This window comes from Calliopsis andreniformis, chromosome 10, assembly GCF_051401765.1.
Source record: "Calliopsis andreniformis isolate RMS-2024a chromosome 10, iyCalAndr_principal, whole genome shotgun sequence".
NCBI classification, from domain to species: Eukaryota; Metazoa; Arthropoda; class Insecta; order Hymenoptera; family Andrenidae; genus Calliopsis; species Calliopsis andreniformis.
Genome location: NC_135071.1, coordinates 7,027,452 through 7,046,496, shown reverse-complemented (window position 1 = coordinate 7,046,496; position 19,045 = coordinate 7,027,452). Strand labels below are relative to the sequence as shown.

At 33.1% G+C, this 19,045-nt stretch overlaps 1 protein-coding gene across 1 annotated transcript in view; it reads right to left on the bottom strand.

The window, feature by feature from the left end:
- LOC143184520 (neurotrimin) overlaps positions 1 to 19,045 on the bottom strand; it is a 275,768-nt gene that overhangs the window by 10,210 nt on the left and 246,513 nt on the right. Inside the window, exons 7-9 of the mRNA XM_076386814.1 lie at positions 4,931 to 5,080; positions 2,880 to 2,945; positions 966 to 1,067 (exon numbers count right to left, since the gene is read on the bottom strand). Coding sequence (XP_076242929.1) covers positions 966 to 1,067; positions 2,880 to 2,945; positions 4,931 to 5,080 — 318 coding nt within the window. The remainder of the gene's footprint in view (positions 1 to 965; positions 1,068 to 2,879; positions 2,946 to 4,930; positions 5,081 to 19,045) is intronic.

Below are 19,045 nucleotides of genomic sequence, written 5' to 3'. Positions count from 1 at the left end.
ATTTCTCAACTGGAGTAAAATTAAGTATAGGATATACAAATTATATGTCACGATCATCATAGCGATATTCTATATTCTTTGGATTGGTAGTGATATGTTACAGAAATGTTCCATAAAATTCTCCTCGAAATTGAAGGCCAAATTTGCTTATTTATTGCGTTGTATTTTATTCGTCACGAAAATAAGTATCAATGAAATTATATGTGACAACTCAATCAAAAAATGTTAAAGTCTCATTACTTCTTAAACTGACATTATGTATCTACAATGTGTTTACATTTCATAGTCACGTACAAAGTAAATAACATTGTTTTGACAAAGTAGAAAAAAATGATAGTTTAGCTAAAGACATATATTGTAATTCAATGAGAAATATTGGAATACCACTGCATCTAGAAGAGACGACAATGATTTTAACCATTCGTTAATGTTGAAGTCTTCTTATTTAAAATGATACTTTTATGATTTTTCCCTTATCTTTGGTACATTTTAAAGTAAAAATAAAAATTTGATTTCAAAATTGAAACTTCTGCATTGTAGGAGTAAATCTTTCAATTATTGCATACAAATTTGTACAAATCTAAATTTTGGAATTTTGATGATCTATGAAGCTATACGAAAAACTACTTTTATCTGTAAGCATAATACAGTCATTCTGGCAACATTATTATTTCATTACAAAATTTTGTACAACTATAGTTATCTATATCTATTCAATTATAGATAATATTTATTATATGTATAAATATTTTATCAATAATCCTTATATGAATAAGGATTAATGATAATATTTACTGTACAGAAATATAATTATATTAACGTTCAAAAAATATCTGTATATTTTCAATTAAAAAAGAAATAATTGAAAGTTTCTCGAATTTTTGCAAATTTATGTTCTCGTATAAGTTATCATGAATATTATGAATACTTCCTATTGACATTTTGCAATAACAAAAATCCCTTACCTTCATTTCTGACAATAGTAGGTAACGATGCATCTGTTATGAGGACAGAGCTGGACTCTGTGCTGGGTATCGGTCTTTGCCGCGAGTTTTGAATATTTTCAACTAGAAATTAAATTTCATTAATGAGAATATCTCGTCAATTTCATGGAAAATAATTTGGTATTTGCATTGAATGTTCATAATGAATTGTTTTTGGTATTGACACATGTTCGTACAAATCAATATTTTTGAAACTTACGTAAAGAGTGTCAACAAAAAGAAGGACTTGAGACTTTAAGGGATTATAGAATGCACTGAAATAAATAAAAAACGTCAAATTAATATATGTATTAAAAGCAATCCTTTCAATGCAAAATCAACTTTCATTCTTTACGAGTATTCGGTATGGTATTGAGCCTGTTTGCAATACAGTGAATGCAAACAGAGGAATTGATTTAGAAATACATTAGTTTGAGGTTGCCAACGTAAAATTATTACAGATATCAACAAGATTAATGTAACGTAATTTTATAAATGCGGAAATATTAAATGTACTAGCAATCTGTTGTATTCACTCATTCAGTGGATATGTATGTATAGTAAATGTTATTGTTATGTTAACAATGTCCGCTTATTATTCTAACGAGTAAATGATAACTATGCATTCTGTGTATAGCTAATGGGAGCACATTTAATGTAACTTGTTGTTTGTGCGCAGAAATATATTCCAATCGGCGTGTTCCGTTTTTCAAAATGGTTCAAGAGCTTCATCAACATTTATACTCCCAATTATAATATAGAAAGACTTTGAGACGTTGATTAAAACCTATTGGCATTATTTCTTAAATTAATAGGGTGTTAATTAGAATATGGATCTGAGATATGACTCTTTAATATATAAATGAGAGCAATAATAAAAATATATTACGTGGACTCTACCAAATTCCAACAGTTAATGATTCTAGGTTAGCCATGGTTTTCCAAACTCTTCTGAAATAGTTACTCTACCCCGAACACCTTCAATACGTGCAAGCTTTGACATCTTTCGGCTACTCGAAAAGACTGACATTTTTTCAAGTGGAATTATAAATTTTCATAATAACCATGAACGGTTAGATGAAAATCCTTATGCAGTTATTGAATCAGGGCGTTAAAGGAATTTTGGGAGATTGACTTCTAGGATCAGTTTCTTTTACCGCATAGAGTGAGAGATACAAGTCATTAGTTAGAGAGGAGAGATGATGTATTTGATTTCAGTATGATGAGGTTCCACCACATTGTTCAATTAACAAAATGAAACAAAATTGATATATAATCTTCGGTAAGAGATGGATAGGGAGAACACGTCAAATAGAACGGCCTCTTTCATCATTTAACTCGAATCTCTTCGGATTTCTTTATTTGGAGTCACTTAAAGATTGTAGCCTATTCATTTTATCGTTATTATTATTTATTCATTGCATATCAACGGAAAAAACCCTTTAGTGCAAAATATATAGAGAAACACAAGACGGAATTTTTGATAAAGAATATGCTGGAATTACAATGAAAAAAGCATATTTAAAAATGTTCGCACATACATATGATATGAGTTTGTATTGAAACGCAAGAAAAACATTTAAAGACTCTAGTACTTATAATCAATTTAAATGAAAAAACATGTCCTATGCTCGTATTTATGAAGATATCAAACGCTTGTAAATAATATAAAGTTGATTTTACACCGAAAGAATTGTCTTTAGGATCTATGTTAATTATAGGTTCTTTATTCCTCTAGGTGCGTACTATAGATAAGCCCTTAAAGTCTCGAATTTCTTCATTTTTAATACTTTTTATCTTAATAGATTTTGTCTATGATTTTCAAAGCACAAAATTAGGATAGATTTACAAATTGACGTTTCGACATAATTTATGTATAATAATTATGAAGTTTACCTTCCTCGATGGTAAAAGCTGTAGTACTACTTGTCGTTCTTGCTTGTGTTGTCGGTGTTGGTATATCTGAAAAGCAAATAATTTTGCCTTATAGTATTACAAATCGCATATAAGATAGTTTATAATAATAAGTTCATTCATTAGTCGCACATTGAATGGTCTCGTTAGGTATGTAGAAGTTACCCTTATTTCTGGGAATTAACTTAAGCGATTGCAGCGAAGTGGATTTTAGTGAAAAAGTTTGAAAATGGATTTAGTTTTATCAGAAAGATTGAACTCATATCTGTGGTTGTAAGGTAAAGTGATCTGAATCACATATTTTTGTTTTCAAGATACTTTTGATGTTTAAAGTTGCCAACTTCAATGCTACAATATCTTATGGACGTGTGTTTTCTTGATCCCTTATTTATAAGCGAACAAATTCTTTCAATGTCCTTTTTCTTCCTGAAAATATAAATTCTACAGTCTAGATTTCACTTAACTTGAATCTTTTAAAACCATAACATAGTTCGTTTTACCTGATAATCACAGATATAGTGTATTGTTAGGAATTCAGAAGATGTCAGCAAGATGGCCCAAGGGCAAGAGAGCTGTTCGGTTCGCTATAAGTTGTACTAATCGCGTCTCGTGAAAAGCATTCTCCCTAATACTTTTTAGAGGACCTCCCATGAGATATGTATAGAAGCAATAAGTATGACCAATTTGGACACTAAGGAAAATATGTGTGTTGTCTTTATGAGTTTTCCCATGCAGCCAATCAGACCTATTGACATTTTCTAAGCTCCTAATAATACGTTCAATGTTATAACAATTTAACTTTTTTTCGACGGCCGAATTGGCTGTCACTATGTTGTCGCTGTACGTATAGGCAATCTATGAGAGTATATTATACGACAAAATTCCTTCTAAAGAATATTTACGGAATTGATTAGAGTTTGTTTCAATACTTTAAATTCTTGTTCAGAAACAATTTTGCGAATGGCCACTATAGTAGCCTCAATTTTAAAAACAAAAATTGAGGCTGATTCTTGCTTTTGTAATTAAGCTGAAGTTTAATCTTGACTTTTGTCCTATGCGTGAGAATAGAAATAAAATACGTTAGGGGAATAATAAAACTGAGAAACTTGTTAGCGAATGTATATCTTAAAATAGAGTTTAAAAGGGTTAGGTCTTAGACTTTTGTACTCTCTTAACCTATTAACATTTTTTAATTGTATATTCGATACGAAATATTATACCCAAAATCCAGTAAATACGAAAATTGTGAAATATTGATTACACGAAGTGGTGAGTGGACAAATACATAACAATATTCATTTTAAGAGTTACTAATCTGGGCAACATTTTAAATTTTGTTTTCAAGATAATTTTTTCTGCTCTAGATAATTCCCTCTTCGGCAGATAATTTCCATCTCCTTATTCTTTCGTTTTTTACGGACATAATGTTTCAAAAAAAACACTTTCTGGGTTTAGGATCGTACTTGTCAAGAATATGAAAATAAACATTATTCTACTGCATGAGCAAGGAATACGATACAGATGTTTAATGGTGTATTATATGCTTAAGGTTCCTATTATACAATATGTGATACATATTCCCTTTCATTTCGGTTATTTTGTATCTTTAATTGAAAGAAAAGTTTAAAATGCAAATGTATTTTTCTGTAATTTCATCAAACGCCGCGGTAGCTGATTAAAGTACAAAATCAGGAAGTTTGATTTGCGAGTTGAAGCCCGCGAATACTCTTTGATAGATAATAGTGCTAACGTTCTAACCAAAAATGAAATGATGAGATATGTCATTATTATAGTCATTAATTTATAACTAGACTGCGGACGTTTTTGCAAATTCTGATTTTCATAAATAGAATAGAGAAGAAGTCCAACCTAATTAAAGATTTGTTTCTCCCCCCCAAATACTATACATACGATGTATTTAACATTTCATGTTTGGTAAAATTTTATACATTACACGAATTTTGTATGTTTTGGCGTATTGAAATTTGTCATAAATTCGTAAAGAACTGCAGTCTATTTATAATCATACTTACGATAGAGCCTGATACTGCTATCAGTTTCTCCAAGAGAGTTTTTTGATATGCATTTGTACGTCCCATAATCAGACATGTCGACTGATCGTATTGTTAGCTTCATGTGAACTTTGTACGTGTCATTCGAGAGTGATTGTTCATATTTCCCTCCTGAAAACGAAAAATGGAGTCAACGATTGATTACAGTCGTAGAATATGTAACATATAAAATAATCAAACTGCGGATGAAAGCTCAAAATTTGTAAGAATATTATTGAAGTAATAAAAAACTTGATATTTTTTCAGCTTAAAAATATTGCTTTTGATATTTTGCTTTTTTTTGGATATTAATGGAGCGCATGATACCTCGTTGGACAGTTTATGAGTAGAGGAATCCAACGAGGGTGGACAACAGTGTCCAGAAGTACATTAAATGTCGTAAAGTTGTTTCATTTCGCTGCAGCCTGTAAAGTAACATTAGGATTGCATTGTACGCGTCCGTCTCTTCCTTCCTCTCTCTATCTCAAATATTCAAATTTTAGTCAAATGTTCAGTTAGTAAAAGTTCTCAAAATTTCGAAATTTTTTCTACTCATTTCAATTTTTGAAACCCTACTGGTTTTTACGTAATGAAATAAAGAATGTTCCTATGATCTTTACATTTAGAATAAAATATTGTGTATTCAAAATCTCATAATTAATAAAGTTGTGAAACTTAAAACAAACGCAACCCTAAATATAAAATAAATGATCATTTTCATTCTAAAGGTTATAAGCCATAACTTATGACTCACTCTAAAGATGATTTCTTGTTCTCTAGATAATTTCCTACTCTTCGCAGTTTCATTTTTCGCTAGAAACTGAATGAAAACATGCAAAATTTTAATGTTACATCCGGACATTTACCTGGTCCCCTTATTTGGTGTCAAACTGGGGGAAATGCTGATGCATTGCGAAATGTATAACTAAAGAACTAGCGAACGATTGCAACAAATTCAGCCGAGCTGACCCAATAAAACAATATGAGCGCGATCTCCCTCTTTAAGTTATGACCCAAAAGACAAATAAGACAGCGCGCAAGTTAGATATACAATTGACTTTTGAGTTATATCGCATCAATCGAGGATCAGAGCGAATCTCTGATCACCACCCACCCATTATAACAACGAGGGCGTATTTTAACGTTTAGCAGAAAACCATGTAAGAGTGGAAGGGTATTGCGAATGTACTCCGCCAAGTCCAAATCCGCCTTCTTAGACCACGTCAAGAGAATCTGTAAAGTTCGAGAAGGAAAGTGCGTGCAATGAAAAAACCACGTCGAGAAGCAACCACGAACGACTAGCGTCCAACTAAATCTACAAGGTGACGACATTAAGACACTAAGGAGGTGTTGGTATGTAATTTGTATCTTATTAAATACATGAAACTGTTAAACCAAAACATCTCTCTCCTTATTTATTCACTTCCAAGATAAGTTTAGTCAAGGTGTGCTTTAGCATTTTAAAAGAGCAAGAACCGTTAAGGTCGATCTTTGCCGCTGGAGACGACCGCCCGTCTAGTTAGGACGTAACAATAATAATTTCGAATGAAGTCGTTTTTAATGTACTTCTCAACGATTTTACAAAACTACTGTGTAGATTCAAAATTTTTTGTGGGAAGTAATATCTACAGGAAATTCTCTTTCCCGGGCGAATCACATGTTCAGAAAGGATGCAAAGGGCAAAAGTCATGACAATCATAGGTCATTAAAATTGTACACGTGGACCGACGAGCCCAGGAAACGTCTGGTTTGAAACAGTCGAGGGTGTAGTGTAGAGAAGACGGGTTAGGATGGCGGAGGGCGATGAAAGGACAGTAATGGCATTGGTAAGTAGCTCGAGGCACAACATTCGCGTGGAGGTTGCTCGAGCATTTCTTTGGCATTGTTCGCAAGGTACTCGACGCTACTCAATAACAATCTAACGATAAGATCACATCGTTCTGAGACATAAACGGGAATGCAGCAATTGCTGAAGAAGAAAAGAGCCCTTTAGAGAAAAAAATTTATATTTTCTTGTGTCTTCTTGAAGATGATATTCTAACAATTTACTATTTGTTGTGCTAATAGACTAATAGATTGGCAACAAGTAGAAGTAAGACAGTAAAGAAATAAAGGAATTGAGAAGTAGAGATAATAGAAAGTCGTAACTATAATTGAGCATCTGTGTATGTATTTTGAAAGTGCTCTGAACAAATGTTTCTTTTTTTTTTATTTTAATTGAATGTACCATTACTTACAGCGTGGGATTACTACAAATATAATGCAAAATAACCTTCGTATATTCAGATTATCGAATTTATTGTGTGGTTTCTCATCAAAATGGATGTCTAATTAGTAACATGGTTATTATCCATATCATTGATCACTAACAGTGAAACACATCATGTCTTTAGATTTTGTGCAAACAGCGACCGAGATTAACTTAATTAGTTATGCAATTAGCAGCTTCGCGTGCACTGGCTGCCTTCTTACTGTTTTTGCATTCCCAAGCCATAAGCAGTCAAATGCATTTATACGTGTTTAGTATTCTACGCAGTTACAGTACCATGTGACGTTCTCGAATATCGCCTTCCATTACTCGAAATAATCATACGTACACAACAGTACCCTTTGTCTTAGGCAAATCTGTTCAAAGTCATGTTTTGTAAGCAGTGAATATAACAGAATACTTGAGTAAGAATGGTACAATCAGGAAGGGGTAATTTTACACAAGAAAATAAGTCGAAAATGTAGAATAAAATTGCTTCATATAAGGTTTTGTGTTCCAGATAGTGGACTTTGACATAATATCTTGTTCAAAACATATTAAGTATTGTAACGTTGAATCTTGAGCTTTTGAATCTTCCCTTATTAGCAGTCCTTAGATATCTAGTTACAAATCTATGAAAAAACAAGTTAGAATCACTGAACACTCAGTCCCTTACTTAAAACCTAAATTATGAGTGCCGATGCTCATTCATAAATCTGGAGTTACATTTATATTTCTGAGCTGTATTTCCGTTAGAAGTGTACCTACATGGTATTATTTCCATTTTGCCAATTGTTGAAATCGCAAATTCAAGTAATATTTTTTAAACTTTTGAGTTAGGAACAGAAATAGTCAGTTGAATCATTAAATACGATATTGCAAATAATTTCTATGAGTCCGATAAGTAAACATAACCTCAATATAATTGTAACAATATTTTAACTACTGGTATTCATAATAAAGACATTAGTACTAACATATCTTTACAATATAATGTTGTTTTTTCCAATTTTCTTATAAAAAACTGATTGTGAAAAATTTAGTTGATGCGAAAGGGATACAAGTGGAATAACATTATTTTCCGTATAATTCAATAACTCATAAACAAAAAAATGTAATTCAATAGAAAGTGCATACGCTCCTTACTCTATTTCAATGGTGGCCAAACCTTGTTATGATAGGAACCATAGTTCGCCTATCAGAAATACTCGACAGCTGCAACCTCCATTGTAGTGGTTTCATGCAATAGTACAGGTTGTTCAACAACAAGTGTCAGAAATTCTAAAGGATGATTCTACTTGTCAAAATAGAACAACAATCAAGAATGTCAAAATTATTTTTAAGACTTCGTTTCTGAATTATTAATCGTGTTAATAATTTTTAAATAAGTTCAGTCCAGCGCGCTTAGCTATTAGAATAAGGTATACATATGTATATTAGGTATACATATACCTATTTTTAGAATACATATAAATAAGTTTTATATTCGAATGAAATAAGTATTTTTGTACAATTTTCAATGCTTTAATACCCAGTAAAGTAATGTACAATCTGTAGGAACTACGAAAACGTTGCTTTTTATTTTCTTACTATGGCATTACTTTACTAAATCAGCATTTTTAAATTCCTTTTCCTCGGTTTTTATTTTTTACAACTTGGATAATTAATTTAAAAATTTAAAAAAATTCTATAATATGTGTCGGAATAGCTAACGTGTCGTTGATTTTTTTCATAATTTTCCATCTAATAGTTTAGGAGATATTGGACAATAACGTAGAGATCTTGAGTTTCTTGTACAAGATTCAAGCACAGCGAGTAGTAAACACTACGCGTAGCTTGTGCCTTGTCATTGGACGACCGAGCGCTCGCTATCCGTGATCTCTGATTGGTCGATGTTTTTTGTTAATAACTCGTTAACAAAGCTTCAGAGAACAGTTTTGCAAAGGAAAAGGTTGTTTAGAATTACCCCAGGAATCTCCCCTTTTTGGCTCCGCTACTTTATGTGGGATACCCTGTACGTGTAAAACGCGACTGTAAATTGTATGATTCCTTGCATAAACAATCGGTTGTAGTTTTGACTTCATTAGTCACTTCCGATAGCTCTCATGAGAGCGACACGTCCTTTTGTCTTTCTGATTTTCCAGGAAACGTCGTGTCAACAAATATCGTCAATCATTGTGTACCGTTCTTTCAAATATATTTCGAGTTAAAAAACTAACAGATTATTTTACAAAGGTCTGAAATTCGCATGAAACGCGTTTGATTTTGGAATTAGTCTATTGACTTCGCTATGTCTGACTTGAGACTTATTCTACTCACGTCGCTGTATCTCAATTGGGACTTATTCTACTAGCTTTTCCGTAGAATAGGAAAAACATCTTTCTCAGAGAATAGGTGTATTATAGCGATTGTGGTGTCCAAGTTACTGCGCCGCCATTTCTAATACATCATTCGTGTTGCTAGTTCAGTAAATTAATAATTTGTCGAGTAAAATAGAATATGGTTTCATTTTATCGAAAAATTAAATTTCTTCTAGTAGTCGATGGTACAATTTTTTAACGGATGGTCTTAACTATTTCAAAGGCAAAGAAGTCGATGATGAAGTCAAATTTTTAAATAATTACCGTGGTATCGGGACCAGTGGGAAAACCTTTAAGATGACCGAAAAAAGCGGCATCAGCGCAAACCGGAAAATTTCTGAGATTCTAATCATTCATGTCTATCGTTTCCATTTGAGAGCTCTACACACTTTTGTCCTAAATTGCGGCTACGCGAGAAGTATCTTGACTTCCACGCCGTTACAGCGTGCGATGCCCTGTCAATATAGTTATATTTAAACGGAAAAGTAAACAATGATCGGTATTGAGATCCAACTACAGCATATACCAGCTATAGTATAGTGTTACGTGCGCGAGGGTTACGAACTCCGCTGCCCTGAATTTTGTTACGTGCGCGAGGGTTCGTATCCTTACTCGTTACAATACGATTTTTGTTACGGATTGGCTAGGCCACATGAGATATATTTTATTGATTAATATACTCACGCTCTTTCCAAGTGATTAATCGAGCAACTACTCTGCTTATCTATCGCTAATGGCGATATTATGTGAAATGGTAGTGTGGTCGCAATAGCAGAGCTGTCTTTAGATAAAAAGAAAGCTCGTTCACAATACACGAGTATATCTACTATACTTATTAATTAATTATCCAAAAGGATATTGGTAAATAGGTTACGAAATCATCTAGTCCCATACGGGCTCCGCTATACGTGATTACTTCCTGAAAGGAGGAGGCTTAGGATTATTTTGTACTTGGAAAAGTAAATTAATGAACTCAATACATGTATATTTACGTAAATAAAAAAAAGAACAATATATATATTTTTTCAAAGTTAGCAAATATAATAAAATAAATATAATGTCTGATAGAGAAAGAAAAAGAAACAAAAGGAAAGAATAGTACCACGTGTTTCTATGCCCCTATGCTGGCATTCAGAATAATCCACAATGCCTTTGCAACATTAATGCCCTTCCTGCCTCGTGAATATACAAGGCGAGCACGTGTTCAACAATTTGATATTATTATAACAAATCAACCAGAATACCAAATCAAAATCAATATAAGTATATAACAAAATTTACATTAAATGAAATAATCTGTGCAATTTACGCAGTTGAAGAAATCAATGCACAAAAATTATCAAATCAGAATCTAAATCGTAATTCAATAGAAAATTGCTAGATTTATACCAGGTCGTTGTTTGGTAAAAACTGTATGCTCGAAATGCTGCTAATTCTGGAAAAGAAGAAAGAGAACGCACTCACACGTGAAGATTTTAGATGCATAAACACTTTATATATTTTTTCTCGAAATTTTCACTATAAAATGGATAATGCAGTTATGGCTTTACGTGAGGTATTGAGTTTACTCACTCCCATGAATCTATGTTCGAAAAAATAAATAGAAATAGCCAAACTAATGAAATAAGTATGAAGAAGAGAAAGAGAAAGTAAATTGAATTAACCCACGGGCTCCCGTCACGCATTTTGCGACTTATCGACGAAGAGTGCCTGATAACGGAAGCTAGGACAAGCAGGATCCTTCGCGGATCACTAATACACAGATCATTTGCTGTAACGTCCCGAAAGCCGTCGTGCTATTCGTTAATTTATACTTAATGTGTCGCATGTGTTCTCTCTCTGTATCTTAGCTTTTGATTTTACAATTATCCAGCTATCTACAGATTTGGCACTTATTAGAATTTTCAGCAGCTAATCGCTCTTACAATTAATACTGTAACGCCTCACGACTCTGTCTCTGTCTCTTCCTATTTCACTCTATCTCTCTCTACTATCGCTGTCTCTCTCCATCTTAGTGTAAATATGTCTATCTCTTTCTATTTCATTCTTATTATTGTATATAAGCGCGTATTCTGTTCATCCATTTACTAATAGACATTTTTGTATTACGACACACATTATATATTATAGATTTTAATTACATTCTCATATAAGTATAACATATTTCGTACGTTTTCATATTAAAACAGTCACTATTAGAATAAGAGCGCCATTAGAATTAGAACAACTGCGCATGTGCGAACTCCGACTGGCGGGTATATAAGGATCTGCGAAAGCAGCAGGAGACACACTTCTCTCTGGCATCGGGTTCCGAATAGATGAAGATCTGGGAGGCAGCTGAGATACTCGTCCAGTGAGATCGAGACCGCTCCTTTAGGGGTAGCGACCGTTCTACCAAATAGTAATTGATGCTCCTTTAATATAGAGTTCGTGCTTGCCGTAAGCAGACGAATCGCCTGCCAACAAGCGCTAGAAGCCATTCCTAGTCGGACGCATTTCTAAGACCGCTCCTGAAGAGTCTTTTCTCCAAGGTAGCGACTGATGTAGAAAAGATAACGAAGGGCTTACGGATGCTTAGGCAATCAAGCAAAGATTATATGTTTCATGAAACCTTGAGACCGCTCTGAGGTTATAGCCACCTATAACTTTGGCAGCGACCAGGGCATACGAGACAAGATCTATTGCACACACACACACACTTACACTGCGTATCGTCTAATATAGAGGATCCTCTACCGCAATTAATACGGTTAATAATTAATAACAGCATAATTACTCTTGTTCACGAATGTAAAAGCGTAGACACATAACCTAACTTCTGTTCACCAATTTTAAGCATAGACACATAACCTAACTCTTGCGTTATCGAGATAAATGATAGAAGTATGTATATCGCGTAACGATTACGATTAACATAACCTCATCTGTGCATAATAATCAACCTTATTTGTTCTTATAAATATTTAACGAATTAGAATAGGCATTAGTATTGTATTTACGTTAGAATTAGAATAGGGTTTTACTGAATAAATTATTGTTAAGAAAGATCTAAGCTTTGGATTTTAACTCCTTAACCGCACGCCACACGAACGCCACTTTTCGTCCATCGGAAAGCCGCTCTTCCATGGACAACGTAGCATCGTTTTAGGGACGTTACAATACAGTAAACCATATAAGTTTTTGCCATTTTCGAAAATATTCAATATTATGCTCACCATGAGGCATAGCCGCTCGCGCAGTCGTCGTGTCGTGCGCTGTTTACAGTTTTTGCGCGAGCTCCAAATTTGAGCGCCGAAAGGTTCTCATTTTGACTTCTACAACACGTAGACGCGTTACAAGGTACTTCCGGAAATTAGCTATAACTGTCTCTAATGATGCGAAATACGAATGCTCTTGGTTTCCATGAACAATTTGTCATAGGTGCTAACAAGCATTACAGGCAATGACGCGTACAATTCTGCGATAAAGGTCTAGATCGCACACGCTCTAGTTACATTGATCCTGACTCATGAGAACCTGCAAATTTAGAATGTTGATGTATAACGCTTTTTGCTTTGACAAAGATGTAGCGTTTACATTCTCGAGGCTTCAGAAGAACGCACACATATACAAACACGTACACACACGGCGTCGATCTCCGACGATGACTCCAAGGAAAGAGCGGGTGAAGATAATTATAAAATTTAAAATTTTGAATGTCAAAAGCTCGGAATATGCCCGATCAGGAATTTCTAAAATGCAAAGCATTATCGTGACACATCCCAGTTGACATAGTAACCGAAAGAGGAGAAATCCAAAAATTTTTCTGTTCGGAATGTAAGACAGTGAAGCGCACGCGTACAAAAACTTTTTATAACTTTCTGTATTAACAAAATTTCAATAAACAAAAAATATACATATTTTTAGGTGTTTGCATAATAATATTCATTAAAAAAAGCGATATCAATGTGCGTTAGGAAAATATTAATAAATATTCAGAAAGTAGTCAAAATATACGCATAATAAGTATTCATACAGTTCTAATTTCCTGGAAAAATGTAATAAATTTTAATACCTAGAGTATAACAAAATATCAGATTTATAAGTATTTGATACTTTGTGGGATTCCTCTTTGATTTTATTATGGGACTAAGTCGTCGTGGCATCGAATTTTCCAAGTTTTGTGTCCAAAATTTATCCAAAAAGTAGAATTTTATTCCACTCTTCTAAAAGTGCTTCGTTTAAACCACTTTCTGATGAAATATTGTAAGAACGTATTTTTGTTTTTAGTGGTCTCATACATATGTTAAATTATATTTATTTAGGGAGACTGTGGTGGCGTTTTTAAGATTATGGAACACTGTACCATAATTGTAATGTTTCGGCTCTTTATCTTATAATGGAATAAAGTTACCTTTTAACCCCATCTTTTCTGCACTACTATAAAGATTACTTTTTAAAATGTTTATGTACATTCGACGGTTCATAATTCCATTAATAAAATGCAAGAATTCAACACCAACACTTACACATTTCCAAACTTGATCCGATCTCCCACCGTGTTTTACTGTTGGTCGTTTTACTTTGTTGTACACTTATTATTTTTTCTCTGTACTTTAAATGGTCCATCTGAGTCCAACAATTTTACTTTGATTTGTAAAAATAAATTAATTCCAAGCTTTTGGTGGCTGGATCACGTACTTCTCTGTAAATGCTAATCCTCTTTCCTGTTTATTTCATTTATGAAGGGCTTTTTATGCATCATTCTTTCATGATAACCATTCTTTCGTAATGTATTACGTACTGTATTACTACATACGTCAATATTTAAGTTATTTTTTAATTCTGTAACGATTGCATTTGCCGATGTTCTTGGATTTTTCTTAACTTACCGAATTATTAATCGTTCACTGGTCTTGTCTATTTTCTTTGAATGAGTATTTCTTGGATTATTCTTGATGGTTTTTCGCATATCATATCGGTTGATTATTCTTTGAATCGTGGACCGAGGTCTACGAACAATAGAGGAAATTTTACTAAATGATTTACATTAATTATACAACTGTATTATAAATTACAATCGGTTGCAACAGAGACCTCGAGTCAATTGATACCGGTACTGTTTACATTCGATGTTCTATAATAAATAAAGCAAACAATATGTCCCGAAGAGAAAGCTGTACGAATATTTATTATGCATACATTTTGACAAGTTTCTGAATGTTTGTTAATATTTTTACAATACATATTTATATCGCATTTCTTTTTTTATAAAAATTATTCTGTAAATATCTGAAAATACATACATTATTTCGTTTGTTGAAATTTTGCTTATAAACAAAGTTACACAAGGTTTTGTCATACAGAAGTACTGCACGAATATTTTTTACACTGACTGTAAAAATATTCAAACTCGGTTTTCCCAAAAGCAAAGCCTCACACGAAACAATTGTACTCTTCAGTTTTTATTTATTTTGTCGCGTAGAATCACCCCTTTACGCCTGTACCATGATTATTGGTACATTTTATAATCACTTTATGAAATGATGTTCATCATCAGTCATAAATACATTTTTACATTTATTATTATGATTATTATCGTGCATTGGTTATATAATCATTTTTCAAATTAGGTGTGTTACGTACAGTAGTTTAAGTACACTTCGTGTACTATTTAAATTTAGCTATCTATATTTGCATTAGTATCTGATATCTACTCAAAACTATGACCTAATCGTGTTCAATGACCTTGAATATAATTATGATTTAATAGTTTATAACTCAAGCAGACTAAATTTATTAAGAAAAGTGGATGTAATCCACAATACAGGACTTTGTGTCGTGACTATAACATTTGAGGTATCTTATTAGCTCAAGCTCAATTCTGAGTATCTTAAAAGAAAATGATGAACCTCCTTTAAAATTTAGAAGAAAATTATTTAGTGTTAAAGCTGTATTATAAATTTAAAAAATACTTATAAAATCTGGTAGAAATAGTATCTATCTTCATTAATACCTCTGTCGATTCATTCCATTCTTTTTATCATAGAATTAAAAAATACTATCTACAAATAGATTAAAATTTATCGAACGTAGTATACAGGACAACTTTAATCTTTTAATAAAAATGGTTGGAACAAATAAATAAGAAAGACAAATGTGGAACTTTGCAAATATAATACCTAAATTAGAAACTCCGTTTATATAGTTATAAAATTTTAGATGAACAAATTATAGAAAAGTATTACAATTATATACTGATCTATATACGAAAGCGTTTAAAATCATTTCAGGAACAGATTGTGCATTTGTCTTCCATTTCAGGATACAATAAATTAAACTCCCTAATGAATTTTTAATTTTTCTAATCAAATTAATCGCAATACAACATTTACAAAAAATAAAGAAAGTTGTTTTAACTTCAATAGACAGAAGTTTGCCATCTTGAGCAACTGTAGAAGAGCAATTTGAGCATTGAATAACAAATTTATCACAGAGCAATAGAAAAAAGTAAAAATATGTACAAATATGTACATGTAATATGTAAAAATATGTATATGTATATATGTGATAATAATAAAGCTGATAAATCAGTGGAAGAAACCATCAACTGCAGTACATATTCTTAAGGAATTTTTTTTACTTTTCTTTTTCTTCTCTAATTATTCTACAAAAAAATATGATGAAATATTCCTCAAATGAGCCAAGAGCTAACTGGGAGAGCGAATGGAAAATATTTTGGAAATCGAAGAGTATTTTTTTATTAAGAAGACATACATAAACTTCACAACAAAAAAGTAGGCGGTCATCATTGGAGTAAAAATTGGACACATAAAATTTACATATTATCATCTGTTAGTTAAATTTGATGCCTCACATTGTGATGTTTGTAATACTTTTATTAACGTTAAACACCTCATGATGGATTATCCTAAATTTTTAGTTGCCTATCAGAAAAATCGAATAGAGTCTTTTAAAAGCAATAAAATCTCTAACGAGATTTTTTGTTTCCTTCAGGAAATAAACTTATTTAATACATTAATTAAAACTTCAAATGTAGTACCCTTCCGTTTTTTCTTTTCTTTTTCTTTCTTCTGTGCATTTTTGCCGCTAATCATTGACGATTGATGCAACATTAAACTTCAATAAAAGAAAAATATAAGTAAGATATTCAAGTTTTCAAATATTTCAAATATTTAATCATTCAAATAATCTCAAAAGTACAAATTCGTGTTAATTTTCAATTTTCAAAATTACATTTCATCTTAACTTTTACTAATCTTGACAAATTTTTGAATTCCACGTTTTCTAGATAATTCCTTCTCTTTCAAATAGTTCCTTCTTCTTCCAATAATTCACTTCACTCCATTCTTTCCTATTCTACACAATAGTTTAAAGTATCCGTTTAAAAATCGATTATGAAAATAAACTATTAACTATCAGAAATAATAAAAAATGTGACCAAATCGTTAAACTTATAATAATAAATATAAAATCATGTTTAGTCATGTAGTGTATCCAATATCTTTCACAATTATATAAATAAGAGTACTATTTTCGTCTATATAAAGCTGTAAAAAAAGGATGTAAGTAGACGTGAAACAAGCTATGCACAGATACACAAGCGGAACATTCAAATGTTCTGAAAATAATTTCCTTGCGAGAAAAGTTTAGTTACGAAGTCTCATTAGTCGAAGTAATTATGGGTTCATACATTCCCGCATATCTAACTGTGACGTTGCCAGATCATTCCGGTAATGTACAGTACAAACGTACCATGTACTGTACGCGCACTCGTTAATAAAACTTGTTAACTATGGTGGCTACTACAGTTCAATCGCTCTTCAGTGAATTAGCAGCCCAGGTACATGATCATTACAAACGTGCAAACTCGAAAGTCCGACTTCGCTTCTGTGTAATCGTTCCACAATGCACTGGCATACTTTTCACGTAATTTGTTAGATCGACGCTGCTTACACGGACTTCATTATTTTTGATGAACGTATGTTGAAAAACTGTTGTCCTGATGTTGAAACTCTAGCGAGGAACTTGGTAACATTTTATATTTTAATGGTGCAACATATATTAGATGTAATACTTCTTTTGGCTTATTGTTAGTTGTGTTAAGTGAAACTAACAAGTCGAACAACCCAAAGTGTAAGTGTCAGATTTTGATGAAATTTAGCAGGTTTGTAGAGTAGCGAAAAATATTCGATACTTATTTTTTCTATCCACTGATATCCATGATACAGGGGTGAAAACTACTCCCAAAGTTGTGGGTGAAAACATATTCTGCTTAATATCTCAGAAACTATTTAACATAGACGAAAAGTGTAAAATGGGAGATTACTCGTTTTTAAACGACGAATCAACTTATGTAAACAGTTTTCGTTAATATCTATTTGTTTCAAAAGTATATTGAAATATGGCATATTTTTGTTGATTTTCCGGATCAAGTATTAATTAATTCTTTCATAAATTTGCATGTGGGTATTGCCAGAATCTTAAAATATTTGGAATCGGCTTCGATCGACATCCGTACCGTATCGACCGTCGAAATTCGACGTATTCTACTGTATGCCTATGATATTTTCATTAGATACTCTCGGGACTTTGATCAGACCCGATAAGTTAAACACTTTCCGGACCCCGATCAGTCCCAATGTGAGAGATACTCTCGGGAGCCTGCCCGATCCTGCTCGAGTTTATATACGGAACGAAGCAATACATATCCTGCGAACCATTCGCATAGGCGATCAAGACTCAACTGAGGTCCCTAGAACCTGTTTACAATGAGTCCTTGTAAAACAATACGTGTTGGTTTTTCCTGAACGTTACAAGGAAAATGAGAAAGTTTTCCTTGCAACGCTCAGGACGACAACGACATATTACCACGCAGGATCTTGCTTGCTAATCTGGTTATCAACACTAGCATTCGCTGTACGGTTCGCGCTTTCGTCTCGCGAATCTCGGGTTGTCACTCGCCAAGTTAATATTGAGTAACTGTTTCAAATTACTTCGGATAGTCCTCGACGATAAAGTGTAAAATGACTAAAATGGAAGAGTCCGATTCGATGACTCGTTAGGTTAAAAAATCGACAAGTCCGAACGATGACTTGCGATCCCCTGTCGTTACGTTTAGCAATCAACTCGTCCGAATGACGACGTTTTATCTTCTGTTTTCGATTTTTTCGGAGTTCGCTCTTCATCCCCTTACAACCCCCAAAACGCGCGACTCTAAGGGCGTCACCGATTTTGCACGATGAAACAAAAATCGATATTGATTGGCCTTCGACCGAAAGAAGGAAGATCCTCCTTGTCACCCTGACGGGGCAAAGGAACCGCCCCCGATCTCCTCGCGATGAAGGTGGAGGAGACCTCGCCTTCATGTCGAAGGCCGCGAAGATTGGGGAGGAAGAACGAACCCCGGAATAGCGTGGCTCGAGTGGGCCCACGCGCGTATTTTCCGAATATTTTTATGGCCGTATTGTCCCGCTAGTCAGCTCCGAT